This window comes from Babylonia areolata, chromosome 6 (genome assembly GCF_041734735.1).
Source record: "Babylonia areolata isolate BAREFJ2019XMU chromosome 6, ASM4173473v1, whole genome shotgun sequence".
In the NCBI taxonomy this organism is placed as follows: Eukaryota; Metazoa; Mollusca; class Gastropoda; order Neogastropoda; family Buccinidae; genus Babylonia; species Babylonia areolata.
This window is the reverse complement of record NC_134881.1, coordinates 54,171,525-54,194,196: the sequence shown is the minus strand read 5'-3', so window position 1 is coordinate 54,194,196 and position 22,672 is coordinate 54,171,525. Positions and strand designations below refer to the sequence as shown.

Genomic DNA, 22,672 nt, shown 5'->3' with positions numbered 1-22,672 from the left:
TCCATTTGTTTAGCTGTGTTTCCATAACCCATCACACTGTTTAGTGTTTCCATAACCCATCACTGTCTGTTCAGTGTTTCCATAACCCATCACACTGTTCAGTGTTTCCATAACCCATCACTGTCTGTTCAGTGTTTCCATAACCCATCACACACTGTTCAGTGTTTCCATAACCCATCACTCTCTGTTCAGTGTTTCCATAACCCATCACTGTCTGTTCAGTGTTTCCATAACCCATCACTGTCTGTTCAGTGTTTCCATAACCCATCACACACTGTTCAGTGTTTCCATAACCCATCACTGTCTGTTCAGTGTTTCCATAACCCATCACACACTGTTCAGTGTTTCCATAACCCATCACTGTCTGTTCAGTGTTTCCATAACCCATCACACACTGTTCAGTGTTTCCATAACCCATCACTGTCTGTTCAGTGTTTCCATAACCCATCACTCTCTGTTCAGTGTTTCCATAACCCATCACTGTCTGTTCAGTGTTTCCATAACCCATCACTCTCTGTTCAGTGTTTCCATAACCCATCACTGTCTGTTCAGTGTTTCCATAACCCATCACACACTGTTCAGTTTCCATAACCCATCACTGTCTGTTCAGTGTTTCCATAACCCATCACACACTGTTCAGTGTTTCCATAACCCATCACTGTCTGTTCAGTGTTTCCATAACCCATCACACTGTTCAGTGTTTCCATAACCCATCACTCTCTGTTCAGTGTTTCCATAACCCATCACACACTGTTCAGTGTTTCCATAACCCATCACTCTCTGTTCAGTGTTTCCATAACCCATCACTGTCTGTTCAGTGTTTCCATAACCCATCACTCTCTGTTCAGTGTTTCCATAACCCATCACTGTCTGTTCAGTGTTTCCATAACCCATCACTCTCTGTTCAGTGTTTCCATAACCCATCACTGTCTGTTCAGTGTTTCCATAACCCATCACACACTGTTCAGTGTTTCCATAACCCACCACTGTCTGTTCAGTGTTTCCATAACCCATCACACTGTTCAGTGTTTCCATAACCCATCACTCTCTGTTCAGTGTTTCCATAACCCATCACACACTGTTCAGTGTTTCCATAACCCATCACTCTCTGTTCAGTGTTTCCATAACCCATCACACACTGTTCAGTGTTTCCATAACCCATCACACTGTTCAGTGTTTCCATAACCCATCACTCTCTGTTCAGTGTTTCCATAACCCATTACACACTGTTCAGTGTTTCCATAACCCATCACTGTTCAGTGTTTCCATAACCCATCACTGTCTGTTCAGTATTTCCATAACCCATCACACTGTTCAGTGTTTCCATAACCCATCACTCTCTGTTCAGTGTTTCCATAACCCATCACACACTGTTCAGTGTTTCCATAACCCATCACACTGTTCAGTGTTCCATAACCCATCACTGTCTGTTCAGTGTTTCCATAACCCATCACACTGTTCAGTGTTCCATAACCCACCAAACACCGACATGGATTTCGGAATCTTTGATATGCGTACTGATTTTCTGCATGTGTATCCACAAGAAGGGGATTGGGACACTAGCATATCTGCACATCTGTTGACCTGGTAGGTCAGAAAAATCGCCACCCTAAAACTACCAGGTGCCCAAACCAGAATGAAGCCCATGACCTTCAGATTGAATGTCGAGACTCAACCACTCAGTTTTCTTAATTACAACAGACAGACAGTGTGCACTTGATACATACACATTGCAGTGTTTTCACAATGACACCAAAGATCATGTTAGAAAGTGTTTGTTTTGTTGTTTTTTTTAACTGTGATCAGAATCCATGTAATTGAGATGTAGTTTAAAAGTAAATCATTTCAAAAGTAAATATTTTTCAGTTTTGATCAAAGGAGGAGGTGAAATTTGCAGACAATGAAATTGTGAAACTGGGTGTGTGTGTGTGTGATGAGCGTCATGGGAATAGTGCCAGTGTGTGTGTGTGTGTGTGTGACAAGTGTCATGGGAATAGTGCCACTGTGGGTGTGTGTGTGTGATGAGCGTCATGGGAATAGTGCCAGTGTGTGTGTGTGATGAGCGTCATGGGAATAGTGCCAGTGTGTGTGTGTGTGACAAGTGTCATGGGAATAGTGCCACACAGTGGGTGTGCGTGTCCAGTGTGTGTGATGAGTGTCATGGGAATAGTGCCACAGAGTGTGGGTGTGCGTGTCCAGTGTGTGTGATGAGTGTCATGGGAATAGTGCCACACAGTGGGTGTGCGTGTCCAGTGGGTGTGATGAGTGTCATGGGAATAGTGCCACAGAGTGGGTGTGCATGTCCTGTGGGTGTGATGAGTGTCATGGGAATAGTGCCATATAGTGTGGGTGTGCATGTCCAGTGTGTGTGATGAGTGTCATGAGAATAGTACCACAGAGTGTGGGTGTGCGTGTCCAGTGGGTGTGATGAGTGTCATGGGAATAGTGCCACAGAGTGTGGGTGTGCGTGTCCAGTGTGTGTGATGAGTGTCATGGGAATAGTGCCACAGAGTGTGGGTGTGCGTGTCCAGTGTGTGTGATGAGTGTCATGGGAATAGTGCCACAGAGTGTGGGTGGCATTAGAAATAAAGAAATAAACGAAAATAGTAATAATCATATTAAAAATAGGACCAAGACAATGTTTTAAACATTTCAAAAGTGTGGACTTGCATCTTGATTCATAACAGACACACATGAAGGCTGAAGTGATAAACGCACCCTCATGCTTACATGTGCAAACCACTTCCAAAACTTTGTGTTTTTCAGTTCATCAAATCATTGAAGATAACTGTACTGGGAGAGGAAGGCAGAAGGGTGTATCCAATGTTGTAACATCACCAGAATGAACGCTGAGTGAGGAGGAATATGACGCTGTATTGACATCATCAGAGCTGATGAAAATACGTCCAGACAGGTAAAAAAAGAAAAGAAAAAAAGATCACCACATGACAGGTTTGTTGTACTACAGTCACAGCATTGGTCTCGGTTTTTGTCTTTTTCCAGTTCACAGAACACGTCTCTAGTCTCCCAGTACCCTTGCTACAAATACTTTTTCCCTCTATCCTTCCAGTCTTCCAAACCCCTTACCACAGACTCTATATTTCTCTCTCACCTTCACACACACACACAAGCAGATCACACTCGTGTGCACGCACACACACACACGCAGATCACATTCAAGCATGCAGACACACAAACACGCTGGCATCCACATGGTCTGTGTTCTGTTGTTTTTCTCACAACACAGTTTGTGTTAGTTGTTTGTCCTTTTCATTAGGACTCCAGGCTTGATCAGGGTGTTGGGTTTATGCAGAGATCAGGTATCTGCTCTCTTTTCTGTAGTGGAGCACACATGGACAGTGTGCACACTGTGACATCTCCTTGAAACTGAAAACTCTAGAAGCAAAATACATAAGGACTTTTATCATGTCTTATATCCTGTCTCTAACAAAAAATCCTGCATTTCTTTTAATAAAGGAAAACAACAGGACTTGCACTTCCTAGTTTGTTAAAGAATCAATGGGGGGGAAGAGGTATTTTTTGGTGTGGGATATCATAAATGGAGTGGAAATGTTGTTACAGCTGCAATCATGAATTCGAGCAGCTTCAAACACACGCACACATTGTAGCTACTATTTTCCCCCATTCTGCCATCAATCAGATTGTGGAATGCCATCAACATAGCAGCATTTTTACCTGGCCCTATGACTTCAAACACTACATGCACTCAAGGCCTGACAAAGCGCGTTGGGTTATGCTGCTGGTCAGACATCTGCCTGGCCGATGTGGTGTAACGTTGAAGGATTTGTCCTAACGCAGTGACACCTTCAGAAACTGAAACAAAGTAAAATCCTCGCCACCCTTCCCTCTCCTCCCAGGCCTTACCATGTTAGGGGGAGGGCCTAGTGCCCACTTTATTTATCTATAAATTCATGATATAATCTATGGATTTATATCCATTTTCTAACCAATGTGAAGCTGATATCCTGACCGTTGGAATCTTCTCATTGATCTCCATGAGTCAAATGACAGACAGACAGATGTGATTGTCCTTGACTTCAGCAAAGTCTTTGACACAGTCCCCCACAGCAAACTTTTGCAAAAAATGGATCACTATGGTGTCAGAGGCCCAGTTTATACATGGCTCAGCAACTTCCTGGGAGGGAGGAAGATAGGGTAGTTCTGGACGGCGAGGCATCTGAAGAAGCAGCAGTTTAAATTGGCATCCCACAAGGCACAGTGTTGGGTCCATTACTCTTCCTCTGCAACATCAATGACCTGCCGGAATCCGTGAGATCAACAGTACGGCTCTTCGCTGATGATTGCTTGCTGTACCAGGAAATCTGCAGCTTCCAGGACCATCTGACCCTGCAGGCTGATCTCAGAAACCTAGAAGTATGGACTAAGAAGTGGGTTCTGCGTTTCAACACTCAGAAGTGCTATCTGCTCTCCATCAAAATCACTTCGTCCTGCCTCTATCTATAGCCTGGGAGGAGTAATATTGAAACAGGTACAAGAGACCCCTTATCTTGGAATACAAATTGCGAGCGACCTGAAATAGTCCTCACATATCTCCAATATCTGCCACACAGCTGGATCGACCCTAGGATTCCAGCGCCGGAACCTCCAGAACTGTCCTAAAGACTGCAGGCGCCTGGCATAAATGGCATTGGTCAGATCCAAGCTGGAATACGGCACGACAGTGTAGGATCCTCACCAGAGACAGGACATCGAGAAGTTGGAGAGAGTGCAACGCCAAGCAGCACGCTTTATTACCGGAGACTACAAGTCCACGAATCCCGGATGCGTAAGTGGCATGCTGAAGGAACTAAACCTGCCGCCCCTGAATGAAAGACGCAGGCACCAATGCCTCAGCCTCTTCTATAAGATTGCTGAGGGTGTCCTCCCAGCTATCCCAGTGGAAAAACTCCTAACTCCAGCCCCCACAAATCCCCGCAGAACGAAGCCCACCAGATTTGTGGGATTCAAAACAACAAACGAACTAGAAAGACAGGCCATCAACCACTTTTTTTTTTTATTAAAAGGGTCTTGCTTCTGGAGTGGGGCCTGGTCCTTCTCTAACTATTTTTTTTCTGCTAGGTTCGTGCATCTTCCTAGTTCCGTGGCGTCAACATCGCCAGAAGTGGCGTATGCGACGAACACTACCAGAGCCAGATCCAGAAGAGACGGGAGCATTACTTCCCCTGAAGTAACTACTCTTCTTGAAAAGAGGTGTTGGAGTGCCGCAAGTTGCCGAGTCACCTGGAACAATCATCCTTCGTATAAATTTACCACCAAACACAAGTATCTAACCAAAAACAATGGTATGTAGTCTTTCGTACGTTTATTTAACCGACTCTTCACCAAGAGATAAAGACAAAATAACAAAGTCACAACGGCATGCGGTCGGTCTGCGTGTGTGCATGCTTGTTAGTTGCACCAAAAGCAGACAAGACTGGAGTCTTGTGTTCGTGATTGGGGCCTATTTCAAAACTAAAAGTTGAATTTATCTACTGTTCTAGCATGTCGCTTTTTGATTCCTTTTTTTAAATAAGGCAGATCATTAGCTTTGCGAATGTGAATTTCGTTATGAATTTTGTCAGTTTCTCTTCCTGTCTCTACCACCCCCACACTGTGACATCTACACACGCGCCCGTACCATGCATGCAACACTGACAGTGACACTGACACAGTCTGAATCTCACACACGCGCGCGCGCGCGCTCACACACACGCGCACACACACACACACACACACACACACACACACATATGGTTAGAGCCCACTGAGAGCCGCCATTGGGCGCTCATCATTGTTTCCTGTGTCATTCAGTCAGGTTTCAGTCATGCACACACACTCACGGCTCATACATCTGACATGTGTTTTTGTGTTGTTGTTTTTTTATCATTGTGACAGTTTTGTTTATTTATCCACATGTAGGCAGCCATACTCCATTTTCAGGGGTGTACATGCTTGTTTTGTTCTTGTTTCCATAAGTTATAACCCACTGAATGCTTACATGAATTACACTTACAGGATCTTCAGTGTGCCTTTTTGATCTTATGTGTGCCTATGTATATATACACACAAAGGGGGTTCAGGCACAAGCAGTTCTGTGCACATGGTGACCTGAGAGATCAGAAAAATCTCCATCCTTAACCCAATAGGTATGATCAAACTCAAGAAAACCAGGCAAGAATCCAGCGCTCTAACCATTTGACGAGAGCACCTGTTTTAACTCATTAACTGCCTCTTTTTCTGTAAACTCAGATTAAGAATTGTAAGGAACTAAACCAAAATCCATTCCAACACAGACCTTACACAGTATTTTTTCATTTCTTTTGGAAAGCATTTGCACAGTATTTTTTAATGAATTTGTTTTGATCGCTTCACAAGTCAGCCAAAAGTGAAAGTGAGTCTCTGAACTTGTCACATCACAACCTTATGAAAATGAGGTTTCCATGACTACTCGAAGCATCACATTTGATTTTTTTTTTTCCTCAAAATACATATGTATAAATTTGCATTAAAAATATTGGATGAGCCAATACTACTAAAAACCTATTTTTGAGGCCATAAATACAAACCACTGTGTGTCCTCTTAAATCTCTGAATACTATCACTTTACCATTGCCACTAAGATAGTTATCACCAGAACCTGAGTTTTAATCATAAACTGCTTTGTCAATGGGACACACAACTCTTGTACACCACTATTTTAACCAGCTAATAAAACCATGCAGAAGTTCATGACAAAAGATATGTGATATCAAAAATATCATCCCACTGATAATTTGTCACTTGTTTTTCAGTTCCGGAACCAGTATGACAATGATGTTACCATCTGGAGCCCTCAGGTATTCAGTCTACATTTTATAATTAAGTTGATTTCATCCCCCTTTGCTTTGATACTCTCACTTTAACCCACCCCCCCACCCCCCAGTCCCTCGTCCCTCCCTGCCCCCTCATCCACTGCCTGTCCTTCAAAATATAATCTGTGAACTGAACTCTTGTGAGATGCATTTGGAAGAATGAAACTAAGGTGTGAAATCACTTGTTTTGATTTAGGAATTAATGGCAGTGCTCTGCGTACAAAATGTGAAAACTTAAATAAAAATTATGTTTTAAAAAAGACAGTATTACATGTTTTGTTTTATTTCATTTTATTTGTTCATTTGTTGTTGTTTTTTACATGATAGAACTTCATAATGTGAGTCATAAAATGGTAATGAATAAAATAATTGATTTTGTGCCAGCTTGTATGCTACCCAAAAAAATGCATAACCATGGTTCTTGATCATAACTGACATAAGGGAACATTTATATAAGTGTAGTGTAATTTGGATGCAATTCTTGGTTTTCCTCATCAGGGTCGTATCCACCAGCTGGAGTATGCCATGGAGGCTGTGAAACAGGGGTCTGCAACTGTGGGCATCAAGAGCCGCACACACGCCATCCTGGTGGCCCTGAAGGTAGCTTTAGCTGCCTTCTGTCAGTTCTGAAATGATCTCTGGTTATATTTCTCACCCTCTGTTTCTCTCACTCCCTACTGACCCCCCTCTCTCTGTTTGTTCTCGGCTGGTCTTTTGTAGTTTTGACATTGGGGTTTGTGGCTGTGCAGTCATTCCTTTTCTAATTTAACATAAAGATTTGTGCTGAACCACATGTAATCATATGAGCAAAACTTAAGGGGGAGAGCCATCAAATGGGCAGCTTATTAATGACGGCTTCATTTCTGTGTAAGTCAATGTGTTGTCAAGACACAGGATATATCTGAACTAACTGAAGGAGCATGTAGTACTAGTAGATGTAGAAGTTCTGAAAGCATACTATTTAGCAACTAAGAGATACTGACTCTGCAGAAGTTCAGAAGGCATACTATTCTGTGTATTCAACAACTAAGTGATACAATTGTGTAGAAGTTCAGAAGGCATACTATTCTGTATTCAACAACTAAGTGATACAATTGTGTAGAAGTTCTGAAGGCATACTGTTCAACAACTAAGTGATACAATTGTGTAGAAGTTCTGAAGGCATACTGTTCAACAACTAAGTGATACAATTGTGTAGAAGTTCTGAAGGCGTACTGTTCAACAACTAAGTGATACAATTGTGTAGAAGTTCTGAAGGCATACTATTCATCAACCTAGTCACAATTTACTAAGTGATACAGATTCTGCAGAAGCTCTGACATCATACTATTCAACAACTAAATGATACAGACTTTGCAAACTACAAGGTCTATTTTTTATGAGATGGTACCTTTTTTTCCCCAATTGTATGATTTTTAACAATGGTATACATATTTCTGATTCTAAAAAATAACAATAAATAGTCTTGTTGTTTTTTAAACAATGACCATTCATTAAAGATGTGAGTTTATGAATGCCTTTGAGACGTCCTTTTTTGTACAGTTGAAGGCTAAACGATGTATTTCTTTCCAGACATGAGCAGTGTTATTTGATTTTTCCTTGTATGCAGATTGTACAGGATGACTGAAAACTAGTGTCCAGGGTAAAATGCATTCATTTTCAAGAAAATGTGATGTGTTTATGTCACTGTATGTACAGAAGACTGAAAACCAGTATTCAAGGTAAATTGCATTATCAAGTATATCATGTAATGTGTTTATGATATCCCTGTATGTACAGCATGACTGAAAACTTGTGCCCAAGGTAGAATGCATGATGAAGTGTGTGTGTGATGTGTTTTAACAGCGAGCCCCATCTGAGTTGTCAGCTCATCAGAAAAAGATACTGCCCATCGATGACCATGTGGCTGTGGCCATTGCTGGCCTCACTGCTGATGCCAGACTCCTGTGGTGAGTAACACTGTTCCTGTCATCACAGCCTGCACACACATCTTGCTGATGCACTGACTGTGATATCAACTCATGACCCACTGTGACATCAGCATGTTACATCAACACATGACTCACTGACTGCAATATCAAAACGTGACACACTGACTCAGTGACTTCAATATCGGAACATGACACACTGACTCAATGACATCAATATCAGAACATGACACACTGACTCAATGACTGCAATATCAACACATGACACTCTGACTATGATATCAACACATGACACACTGACAGTGATTTCAACACACTGTGATATCAACACAAGACACTGACTGCAGTATCAACACATGACACACTGACTGCAATATCAAGATGTGACACACTGATACCAACACATGACACAGACTGTTACAGCAACACATGACACTGATATCAAGACATAACACACTGATATCAAGACATGACACACTGACTGTGATAGCAACATGTTACACACTGACTGCACTATCAACACATGACACCCTGACTGATATAACATGTTTGAATGTAAACACCTATGTAGATGTCCATGCACACAGAATTTGTCTCTTGCATCACACACACACACACCAGATGATTAAGCACAGGATTAGATTTATTTTCATGTTGTTAGTTTCCTTGAAATCGTACAATTGTGGTTTTCCTTGGAGGAATTTTGTTTCGACCAAGTCATGAGTCTGTTAAAAATATCTGAACGCATGCATTGTACACACTGAAAGTACATTAAATTGTGTGTGTGTGTGCACCAAAATAATGAATAAATGCTTTCAATGTATAACATTTTTTCCTGTGACTGTCTGGTTCAGCAATTTCATGAGGTCTGAATGTCTGGACTCGCGCTGGGCATATGAGCAGCCCCTTCCTATATCACGTCTGGTTTCCATGGTTGGCAACAGTATCCTTTTTTCTGTGTAACATTGCAGTGTTACAGGTTCTGGGATGTTCTGCTTTTAGTAAGGGGTGTTTTTTTTGTTTTTTTTCCTCTCAGAAAGTTTGAGGTGTTTATATTTCTGTCTGTATGTGTGTCTGTGTGTAAGCATTTGTATGTGTGTGTGTGTGTGTGTGTGTGCCTGTGTGTATGTGTGTGTGTGTAACCACATGAAAAAGACGATGTGAGACAGAAAAGGAAAAAAGGGGGACAAAAATGAGAGAAAAAAAGAGAAAAAGTTCATAAATGGGGAGAAAATTGAGAAATATTTCAAATAACTCACTAATAAGACAAAAGATAGAACTTTACAAAGTCTGCTAATGTGTCAGTAATTTCAACAACACCCTCTTTTTCCTAAGCCTATTTTTATGTTTTCTTTTACATATTTTTTTTGTTTGCTTGAAAAGAAGTACATTACATTTTATTTTCCCCAAAATATTTGAAGTGGATGGTGGTTTCCAAGAATGCTAACATTGAAATTACATTTAGGACTCTTTTTTTTTTTCTTTTCTTTTTTTTAAAGTGACCATTTCAGGATTGGTACCATGCATTGTATTCTGTCAGAATATGGTTTTGATTGACAATGGGTATTTGTCACAGATCACCAGTGCTCCAAAACTGAGACATGACATGACAGTTAACAGCGACAAGTTAAGTAGTATTTTATCTACTGTAGACAATAGCAATTTTTGACATTTCTATTTTCAGAGGTCAAACTGTAGTAACTGGGATACTCTTGTTTTAAAACATGTATATATGTAATTATGATTTTCATTGTGTGTAAGTCATAGCAGCTTATTCGCATGCCATGTTGAGTGACATTGCATAGCGCAGGGGATGGTAGTTGACAAGAAGACTCTTTTGTTTGTCATCCTACTACTTTTGCCCTTTTTTTATTTGCCTTAACTGCCAACAGAATCACAAATCCCAACACAGCGATATGGCCGCCGTCCCTTTGGTGTCGGACTTCTCATAGCGGGATACGATGTGAGTTGTTTTTGTATTCCCTGAGTCACTTCTCATAGCGGGATATGATGTGTTGTTTTTGTATTCACTGAGTCACTTCTCATAGCGGGATATGATGTGTTGTTTTTGTATTCACCGAGTCACTTAACATAGCAGGATATGATGTGTTGTTTTTGTATTCACTGAGTCACTTAACATAGCAGGATATGATGTGTTGTTTTTGTATTCACTGAGTCACTTCTCATAGCGGGATATGATGTGTTGTTTTTGTATTCACCGAGTCACTTCTCATAGCGGGATATGATGTGTTGTTTTGTATTCACCGAGTCTGTGAGGTGCTGTTTTTTTTTTTTTTTTTTTTTTTGTTTTTTTTGGGAGGGGGGGATGTTGTTGTTGTTTTTGTTTTTTGTATATACCCTAAGCCTTCCAAATCACACCAGTTCTGTTATTGTGCATGTGTTTCTCATTTTGTAATGAAAATGAGTCTTAGGTTGCAGTTATGAGCTGAGCATTCCATTTGTTGATGTAAAAAAGATAAAAAGGAGTATTTATTTGTCACCAGTTACTGCTTAGAAGTAACAGTTTCAGCTTGAAGTTTGTTAAGTGGTGTTTTGTCTAGAGCTCTTTGTTCAGTTTGGTTTGTGCTTTACGTACTTTTCACTTTTAGTTTCCTTTGTGGTAATTGTCGGTGAGCCACCAGCTCTTAACTTTGTGACTGTTTACTGTGAAGCAGTGTCATGGTCCGTGTCAGTGTGTGTGACTCTGCTGACAGTTAGCTAACAAATATGATGACTGGAATTCCTAGATATGCTATGTGGGGCATTGGCTGACATTGTTACCTTTGAATATGTACAGCTTTCAGGAATGTTGACATCAGTTGTAATCTCTTCTTCCTGAAGGTGAAGTGGAGGGCAGAGTAAGAATCCAGGTCCATGTAAAGGACCCGAACCCCTGGACTTTGGCTTCCTAGTGGGGCACATTACCAGGAGAGCACTACAGCACCATTGCATCAGGGATGTGACAGTGAAAAATGTTTGTTTCAGTCTGCAGGGCCCCACATCTACCAGACATGCCCCTCAGCCAATTACTACGACTGCAAGGCCATGGCCATCGGAGCCAGGTCCCAGTCTGCCCGTACCTACCTGGAGAAATTCCTCGACCAGTTCTCTGACTGTAAGGCCTTTGACCATCTGGTTTTTGGGTTTTTGTTCCTCTCACTCTTTTAACCTTGTATATAGAGGTTAGGGTTAGGTTAGGGGTTAGGGTTAGGGCTGATTGATTACTGAACAGTATGAAACGTCTCTGTCAACTTCCTTACTGGTCTCTCTGAGGGTAGCATAGATTTTTCCAAGAGTACTTATAACGTCTTCCTGTTTTAGATTTTTATTTTTATTTTTTAGTGCAGTATGAAGCTGGGAGTTTGTTCATATTTCTGAGCAGACTGTATCTAAGTATTGTTTCACAGCACAGTTTAGCCAGGTGAGGCCTGTTCTGAGGAATTGGCCACATAATCATGGTTTGGTAGGAATTTTCAGAGGGTAAGGTATGTTCACTGTTTCGTCTGGTTGTTGTCAGGTACGTTAGAGGAGCTGGTGAAACATGGCCTGAGAGCCCTGAGAGATACCCTGCCCTCAGAGGTCAACCTCAACACGAAGGTCTGTACCCACACCATGAGTAACTACAACAGTCATGTTTATTAGCACTGGTAGAGGTCTGTACCCACACCATGAGTAACTACAACAGTCATGTTTATTAGCACTGGTAGAGGTCTGTACCCACACAATGAGTACAACAGTCATGTTTATTAGCACTGGTAGAGAAGGTCTGTACCCACACCATGAGTAACTACAACAGTCATGTTTATTAGCACTGGTAGAGGTCTGTACCCACACCATGAGTACAACAGTCATGTTTATTAGCACTGGTAGAGAGGTCTGTACCCACACCATGAGTACAACAGTCATGTTTATTAGCACTGGTAGTGAAGGTCTGTACCCACACCATGAGTACAACAGTCATGTTTATTAGCACTGGTAGTGAAGGTCTGTACCCACACCATGAGTACAACAGTCATGTTTATTAGCACTGGTAGTGAAGGTCTGTACCCACACCATGAGTACAACAGTCATGTTTATTAGCACTGGTAGAGAAGGTCTGTACCCACACAATGAGTACAACAGTCATGTTTATTAGCACTGGTAGAGAAGGTCTGTACCCACACCATGAGTACAACAGTCATGTTTATTAGCACTGGTAGAGGTCTGTACCCACACAATGAGTACAACAGTCATGTTTATTAGCACTGGTAGAGAAGGTCTGTACCCACACAATGAGTACAACAGTCATGTTTATTAGCACTGGTAGAGAGGTCTGTACCCACACCATGAGTACAACAGTCATGTTTATTAGCACTGGTAGAGAAGGTCTGTACCCACACGATGAGTACAACAGTCATGTTTATTAGCACTGGTAGTGAGGTCTGTACCCACACCATGAGTACAACAGTCATGTTTATTAGCACTGGTAGAGAGGTCTGTACCCACACCATGAGTACAACAGTCATGTTTATTAGCACTGGTAGAGAAGGTCTGTACCCACACAATGAGTACAACAGTCATGTTTATTAGCACTGGTAGAGAAGGTCTGTACCCACACCATGAGTACAACAGTCATGTTTATTAGCACTGGTAAAGAGCAAAAGGGATGTCGCACCTATAGTGGAAGTAAAAAGTACTTAACTGCAGTGGTAATCACCAAGTTGGTGATAACAATAACTAATAAGGCATCAAATTACAGAATGAAAATTGTGCTGATGATGAAAGTGGTCAAAGCGCTCATGACAACAGTGACTGTGGAAATGACACTGTAGCAGTGCATCAAATTACTGCGCAAGAAAGATTCAGAGATAAAAATAAGCAACAGTTCATGTATTGAATAGACTGTTTTATGAACTTTGTCTTTACTTCAGCAAGGCTAGAATAGGCAAAGCTAGAGTACAGAACTTCACATAAAAACTATACCAGGACTAGAGGAAAGAATATTGTAACTTATGTTTACGAATTTTTAGCAGTGCTTACTATTGACACCCCACCACACACACACGCACACACACATATTTATGTGCACATTTCTTTCTTGCTTTTGTTCAGACTTAAAAATAGTGGGTCATTTAAAAAATGTATTTAATTACACATACTTAACCGTGACCCACTAGTGCAGACTCTGGCAGGAGTCTGACAGGACAGGAATGTCAGACCCCTGCCGGAGTCTGCACTAGTGGGTCACTGTAAGTATGTTACTTAAACGTGGCGCTAGCCAGCGGGACAAAGGGGAGGTTACCTACTTCCGGGAGGTTATCGGCCGTAGTTTCATTTTCTCCGCATAGGCGGATAGTAGTTTGCACAAGACAGGAATGTCAGACCCCTGCCGGAGTCTGCACTAGTTGGGTCACGGTTAAGTATGTTATTTAAACGTAATTTTAGATAGAAAATTTCCTTTCAGGTAGAAAATTTCCTTTACTTCATTAAAAACCCAAGAGGAATAATTGTTATGTCTGCACAGTTTTTCTATTTCAATTATGTATTGATAAGAATGTGCCTGTGTTTGTAACTTGGCTACTGTTTTATATACCTTTTTTTTTTTCAGAACTGCTCTCTGGGAATTGTGAGCAAGGATATGAAGTTCACCATCTATGACGACGACAAGGTGGCTCCATACGTATCCTTGACTGGATGAAGGGGGAAGTCTTTTACACTGAGATGAAACAGCAGCGGTCACTGTTTGTACAGATTGCTAACTGTGGATGTTTCTTTACCTTGTAAAGACAGATCAAGTATGGGATTACTGATGTTGTAAAAACTAGCTGAAGAGTGATCTGGACCTTGCAATTGGAATGAACTTCCCTCTTTCGCTTCGTCAGGTCTCCACACTCAGCTCTTTCAAGTCTGGCCTTAAAACTCACCTCTTCCCAAAATAGCCCCCCTTCCTTGCCTCTTCCTTGTCTTTAGTTTCTCCAGTTTTAGAGTTATGAGTGCGTGAGAATGACTGGTGCGAAAGCGCTTAGATTTGTCTATGCACAAGATTCAGCGCTATTTTGGTGTCATATACTGTACAAGAGAGGCAAGGCCTTCAAGACTCACTTGTGATAAATTAAGTCCCCTAGCATTAATTACAGAGTAATTTCCCTTTTTTACTATCTGCACCAGAACGTTTGCAAAATAAATAAAAATTCCATGCTTAGCAGAAGAAGTTCCTGTTTGAACAAAAAATGATAATAATGACTCCTCTTGTTGTTGTGTCAGAATAAGAGGTCAAAGTGCCAAGTTTAGAGAATACAAAAAATATAAATATAACAGTAAATGCAGTTTGCATATAATTAGGCTTCTTTTTTTATTTTTTTTGTGCCCATCCCAGAGGTGCAATATTGTTTTAAACAAGATGACTGGAAAGAACTGAATTTTTCCTATTTTTATGCCTAATTTGGTGTCAACTGACAAAGTATTTGCAGAGAAAATGTCAATGTTAAAGTTTACCACGGACACACAGACACACGGACACACACACACACACACACACACACAGACAACCGAACACCGGGTTAAAACATAGACTCACTTTGTTTACACAAGTGAGTCAAAAAATCAAGTTATCCTCCTGGACAAAGATAAAGAAAACAAATAAGTAACATTTTCTTTCTCTTTTTTTTTTCTCATTGGTTTCTAGATAAATTGAAAAGACGCTAGCTTTCCTCTTAGACTTTACAGGCACTATTGTTGAATAAGTCCATTTGGTTTGTAGATACATTGAAAAGATGCTTGTTTTCCTCTAAGGCATTATTGTTGAATAAAGTCCATCCAGTCGTTTTCCTCTTAGACTTCACACGCATTATTGTTGAATAAAGTCCATCCAGTCGTTTTCCTCTTAGACTTCACATGCATTATTGTTGAATAAGTCCGTCCAGTCTTGATGGTCTGGTCACCTCTGTCATTTTCATTTTCTCAGTTTCCCTGTGCAAGTCGCACTAGAAACAGGTTTGATAAACTGAAGAGTATTTCAAGAAAAGTAAAGCACTGTCAAGTTAAATTTTGTTATCTCTCACACATACACACATGCACACACAAAATGATAAGTTTACAGGCTTTTTTTTTTTTTCTTCTTTTTTAAATGACAAGCGTCCTGTATGCATGATAAATCCATACACTCTCTCTGCCTCTCATTTCCACCGAGTGTTAGGAAGAGCACAGCCATTGATCCTTGACGGTGTGTAGCTGGCACTGATAGAAGGGGAAGAGAGGTCCACAGCCACTGCTGATACTGAGGAGGTGGGTGTACTGTGTGTTCTGTTTATCTTCATGTTGTCTTTATCTTCGTGTTGTCTTTGTGTTGCTGATACTGAGGAGGTGGGTGTACTGTGTGTTCTGTTTATCTTCATGTTGTCTTTAACTTCATGTTGTCTTTGTGTTGCTGATACTGAGGAGGTGGGTGTACTGTGTGTTCTGTTTATCTTCATGTCGTCTTTACCTTCATGTTGTCTTTGTGTTGCTGATACTGAGGAGGTGGGTGTACTGTGTGTTCTGTTTATCTTCATGTTGTCTTTGTGTTGCTGATACTGAGGAGGTGGGTGCATTATGTGTTCTGTTTATCTTCATGTTGTGTTTGTGTTGCTGATACTGAGGAGGTGGGTGTGTACTGTACTTGGGCACAAAGTGTGCTGTGTGTTGTGTAAAAGCTGTGTCAATGGTAGGTGCTGTGTGGTGTGTACAAGGTGTGTCAGTGCTTTGTGGTGTGTACAAGGTGTGTCAGTGCAGCGTGATGTGTACAAGGTGTGTCAGTACAGCGTGGTGTGTACAGGGTGTGTCAGTGCAGCGTGGTGTGTACAAGGTGTGTCAGTGGTGGGTGCTGTGTACAAGGTGTGTCAGTGCAGCGTGGTGTGTACAAGGTGTGTCAGTGCAGCGTGATGTGTACAAGGTGTGTCAGTGCAGCGTGATGTGTACAAGGTGTGTCAGTACAGCGTGATGTGTACAAGGTGTGTCAGTACAGCGTGGTGTGTACAGGGTGTGTCAGTGCAGCGTGATGTGTACAAGGTGTGTCAGTGCAGCGTGCTGTGTACAGTCTGTCAGTGCTTTGTGCTGTGTGTGCAGGGAGGGGAGACAGCTGCACCAGCAATTGGGGAAGAGATGCCGGCGCCAGTGCCAGTGTCAGACGCCCCAGCTGATGGGGAAGAGGGCATGGAATCCTGAACATTCTGCTGTACCCTGTGTCATTGTCTTCATGTCATGCAGAACTGTGCAGAACTCATTCATTGTCAAGACTTTCTACTTTCAAGTCGCAGGAGAACTTTGGACCTGAGTCAGGGTCTTAGTTTGATCAATGTTTGCGTGGTTTGAGTGAGTGGCAGCATGCGTCTTTGTTTGTCGTTTTTGTCAGTTGTTTTCGTTCTTTTTTCAGATGATGGTGAAATATGAGGAGCTATGATTCTGCCAAGTTTCTTTGCTTCTGTAGTCCCCACATGAAAGTATGAAGCACTCTTCAGCTGTCTGTTTCTACTTCACAGTTTCCATTGAATCATATTCCAGTATTTCCCACCCACATGTTAAAATGCATGCATGTACTTTTTTTTCTTTTTTTTTTCTTTTTTTTTTTTTTTTAAATGAAATCATGACAGTATATATCAAAGTCATCAGAGTGAAACATAAGTATGTTCTTTTCTTAGTTTTGCCAGATTTTTCAAGCAGAAATAATTTTTGGAAAGGGAAGAAAATATATTGACATAATTTCTTCTGAACAGATTTTAGAAACATACAGAGCAACAGACTGAGCTGAACTCTGAACCTGGTCTCTTTTTTTTTCTTCTTTTTTTTTTAACTGGAATTTGAAATGTCTGCCATTTTTTCACATCTGTTGTGGACATTCTGTAGTGCATCACCATTCTGACAGTGAGGGAGTACCTATTTTGAACGTCAGGTCTGATGAATGCACAGCAGTTCCCGTTTTCTCTTTTTCCTTCCAAATATCAATTGGGGCTGTTTTTCTGTTTGTGTTTTCTCATGTACTAAATCTGGAATAAAGATTCATGGTGACTGTTAAGATGAAAATTGTTGGTATTGAATAGGTCTGTTTTTCATCATCTGATTTCTGAAAGCCATAATCTCTATGGTTATTTAGATGAACATTTTGCTCTTTCTTTTCCGTTAAGACACACACAGCAGTTGACTGCATGTTGTTAACAGAGTCAGTATCATGGGGACTTGAGTGTCAAAGTAACATGTATTCTTTGATATTGATGGTCAGCAAGATGGATTTTTTTTTTTTTTTTTTTTGATTACACTGATGATGATGATATGAGGTTGCCAATAAGTGTTTTAACATATTATTTTCAAAAAATAAACCATTGAATCAACAGATTATCTATTACCTTAATGCATGTTATCTGTGTGTGTGTGCGTGTGTGTGTGTGTGTGCGTTATGTATTCCATGTATGAATGAATTGTGTTGCATCTTCCACAACAGTCCGAGGTGACACACTGTTGTTTTGGTCTCTTTGGTGCAGATATCTAGAGCCTGCAACTGTAGGAGCCACAGTCATAAATAGTCCTTATGTGTGATGTGAGCTAAGCCAAATGTTCACATGAAAAAGTGTGAGCAAATTAAATTAGAATTAAACACACACACACACACACACATGCATGTGTGTGTGTGTGTGTATATGTGTGTGTGTAACAAACACACAGCAGTTGACCGAATGTTGTTAAAAAGTCCGTATCATTGGGACTTGAATGTATAGATATAGATTCTGTCTCTCTCTCTCTCTCTGTGTGTCTTGGTCATATGACATGATGTGATGTAAAGAAATGAAGCAGAAGTTGAGAACTGGCAGTGAAATTCATAGACATCTCCAGCACAGTAGCTGCTGCTCTGTCTGGTGAAGACCTTACTGCCAAGATGAGGCACACCATTGTCCTGCAGGAAAGCTGAGGGAGTGATGTCCCTTTTGCTGTGCCATCTTGTGCCCCAAGTCAATCTGCACCCAAAGTATGATGAATCACTTGTAGTTCAGTACAGCATAAAAACAACAATACATGGCCATGGCCATGGCCTTATCTCCAAAATCTCCATAATCACTAAATAAATATTGCAAGAAAAGAAAAAAAAAAGCAAACTTTCTGGTCCACGCAAGTCCTGTGCCCCTTTCCTTGAGCAGTTCAAACCCTCCTCTCTTCCAGCAATGGTAACAATATTGTCGTCTGTCAGGTTTTAGTTGTTTCACGGATAGCAGAAAATGAATTCAAGGCCAGGGTCTGCTAGTCATGTATTCACCAGGATCACTATGACTGCTAGACTTGGCCTAGTGCGTAAGTTAACAGATCGGTCGATTCCAGTCAGTTCAATAACCATGCACATTCTCCAAACTGTCAAAATGTATCCATACTTCAGCATTCTTCTCAGTGAAAACCTCTCTTCGTCTGATTACATCATATCCATTCTACAGCTTTCTTCTCAATGAAAACCTTTCTTTGGTCTGATAACAAGCAACAAAATGACCAAGAAAGCACACTGAAGCCTCTGAATGATGAGGAGCAACCTTCAGTTCTTCCCTCTTCAATTTACAAACATGGCGTGCAACCCCCTTGCTTAGTCACTGATGGAATTCAACTTCAATGTGTGGTATATACGCTTCTCCCCCCCAACCCCCCTCCCGCCCCTCCAAAAAAAAAGATGGAGACAAACTTGAAGGTTTACAACAGAAAGATCCAAGAAGTGTGATCATGCATATGTCCCCCAGCTTACATCTCCAGAAAGCTTTGTGATTTTGACTTCCCACTCAGTAACAATACTGCAAATAACACCGTCTCACTTTGCTTTTTTTTATCTTGTTCATAGTCACTTTCCTGACATCAATGCAGACATTAAAACCACTCCCATGACACACAAGACTGATCAGAGCCACCAACAAAGAATGAGAATCACTTCATTATATCAGAGGAATAAAGAGTGGGGAAGTCTGGGATCTATATTACAAGCAGGACAGTAAAAGATGGTGTGTGGCATGCAACAAAAACACACACAACAAAGTCAAAGCAGTAAAGAAGAAAGCAAGATCAATAATGTCATCAACAAGCTGGCCAGAACCACTTAAATTCTCAGAGTTTTAATTTTGGCTCAATGAAGTATTCATAAACAGCAATTCTTCCAGAGGACTTTTAGGGACTGGAATAGCCTAACAGAATACAGCCTCGGCAACATCAAATGATGATTTCAAGAGCCTCTATCCTTTCAGCAGACCACCCCCTCTCTCTCTGTGTGTGTGTGTATGTGTGTGTGTACCAATAGTTTGACAGACCCACTAACGTACGAGTTACAGAACTAAATTCATGTCAGTCAATGTATCATGTCAAGATCAAAACCAAGATTTTCGAGGATAATAGATAAGCACTGGCATGCTTTTTTTTTTGCTTTTTTTTTTTTTTACATCAAGTCCCCGCCCTGAAACAGTGTTGCACTACACAAGACTACATTTATGTCATATCAAAGTCATAGGCATGCACTACACAACACTACATAAAGGCATAAGCATGGTAATAACAAGAAACACACACACACACACACACACACATAAGCATGGTGTTAATAAAATACATAGGAAAAAGAGAGAGACAGACAAACAACATAAACCCACATATACTCAAAGAGTTGGCATCAGAAATTGCCCCAATCCTAACAACAATATTCCAGTCATCCCTTTCCACCCGGACAGTTCCATCTGACTGGAAGGATGCCAATGTCACTCCAATTTTCAAAAAAGGAGAGCAATATGATCCGGCAAACTACCGCCCAGTATCCCTAACTGGCATACCCTGTAAGATCATGGAGCACATCATCACCAGTGCAATAATGCAACATCCAGAATGACATGGGATACTATGAGAAGAACAGCATGGCTTCCAGAAGAGAAAATCTTGTGAGACCCAGCTCCTTGAATTTATTGACGAGCTCCTGGAATGCACAGAGCAGGGAAAACAGACAAACGTCCTTACCATGGACTTTGCAAAGGCATTTGACAAAGTCAACCACAGCCTACTCCTGCATAAACTCCATCACTACGGAGTTCGTGGACAGACCAAAGAGTGGATCACAGCTTTCCTCAGAAACTGGAGGCAAGCAGTGGTAGTGAATGGAGTCAGCTCCAGTTACACAGATGTTTGTTCTGGAGTATCCCAAGGATCAGTACTGGGACCATGCCTCTTCCTAGTTTCATCACCAGTGCAATAATGCAACATCCAGAACGACATGGGATACTACGAGAAGAACAGCATGGCTTCCGGAAGAGAAAATCTTGTGAGACCCAGCTCCTGGAATTTATTGATGAACTCCTGGAATGCACAGAGCAGGGAAAACAGACAAACGTCCTTATCATGGACTTTGCTAAGGCATTTGACAAAGTCAACCACAGCCTACTCCTGCATAAACTCCATCACTACGGAGTTTGTGGACAGACCAAAGAGTGGATCACGGCTTTCCTCAGAAACTGGAGGCAAGCAGTGGTAGTGAATGGAGTCAGCTCCAGTTACACAGATGTGTGTTCTGGAGTATCCCAAGGATCAGTACTGGGACCGTGCCTCTTCCTAGTTTATATTAACGACCTGCCTGATAATTTATTATTGAAAACAAATCTGTTTGCTGATGACACTACAATTTACAAAGTAATAGCAGCACCCCTCCACCAAATATCTAGGAGTCACGATAAAGAAAGACCTGAGCTGGAGAAAGCACATTGAGGACATCTGCTCCAAAGCAAACAAGGCCTAAGGCTTTTTGAGGAGAAACCTGAAAATTAGTTCCCAGACCATCAGGGAACTAGCGTACAGGGCATTTGTCTGCCCCATCCTGGAGTATTCATCATCAGTCTGGGATCCCTACCAACAACGGGTCATCATAGTTGATCTCCTCGAGGCAGTCAGATTGTGCTGAGACGCTACCGGAACACCTCAAGTGTATCAGCAATGCTACAAGACCCTGGATGGTCCTCCCTCCAACAACGCCGCGGAACAACCAGACTGACAATGCTTTATTTAAAAAAAAAAAATCAAGCATAATCATGTAAGCATGGACTCACTGAAAGCAAAGCTGGTATCACCACCACCACGGCAACGATGCACCCACACTGAGCAACTGGAGCAAATCTTTTGTAAAACTAAATACAGGCAGGCTGGTTTTCTCCCACGTACCATCCGGGATTGGAACGCCTTGCTCCAGAGAGCCGTGGAGGCCAGCTTTGTCGACACCTTTGTGTCGATGGTCTCCAGGCTATAGATACCTTCTCCCCCCCCCCCCCTCCTTCCCCAGCTTCCACACTAGGCGGAGCTAGTTCAGCTGCTTGCAGTATCAGTATCAGTAGCTCAAGGAGGCGTCACTGCGTTCGGTCAAATCCATATACGCTACACCACATCTGTCAAGCAGATGCCTGACCAGCAGCGTAACCCAACGCGCTTTGTCAGGCCTTGAGAAAAAAAAAAAAAAAAAAGTTGCTTGCAGCTGGGCGAAATGCGAAAAGTTAGTAGTAGTTTGCTTGTTGTTTTTTTTTCGGCTGGGAAACCTATCCACTCTATGCAGACCTAGATATATCTTCCGCGGACCTCCTTTTAGTCAGTGATAGCATAGTCAGGTATTGACTGTGATCACTCTACGGAAGGATGGAAGAAAGACAAACAGACAGAGATTAACTGATTTTTCTTTTTGCATGTGTGGTTTTTGCTTATAAGGTTCTCCATATCTAAAGAATCATAAACGTCTCAAAAGAGTTCTCCTTTCCCCCATAGCTCTCTCAGACTCTTGAAGTTGAATTTGTAACAAAAGGCAAAAACACCCGATGACGCATTATCAGCTGCTGAACTTTCGAAATTGTTTTCCAAAAATAACTAACAATGACGTCA

General features: G+C 41.4%; 1 protein-coding gene across 1 annotated transcript; it reads left to right on the top strand.

Moving 5' to 3' along the window:
* Nucleotides 1–4,663: 4,663 nt before the first annotated feature.
* Nucleotides 4,664–18,148, top strand: LOC143283562 (proteasome subunit alpha type-1-like). The gene is made up of 11 exons (XM_076589807.1): nt 4,664–4,672; nt 6,813–6,857; nt 7,371–7,472; nt 8,718–8,821; nt 9,655–9,743; nt 10,693–10,763; nt 11,786–11,915; nt 12,318–12,397; nt 14,388–14,459; nt 16,010–16,063; nt 16,883–18,148. Exons 1-11 carry the CDS (start codon nt 4,664–4,666, stop codon nt 16,979–16,981), a joined length of 855 nt encoding a protein of 284 aa, XP_076445922.1. The 3' UTR covers nt 16,982–18,148.
* The last annotated feature ends 4,524 nt before the right edge of the window (nt 18,149–22,672 follow it).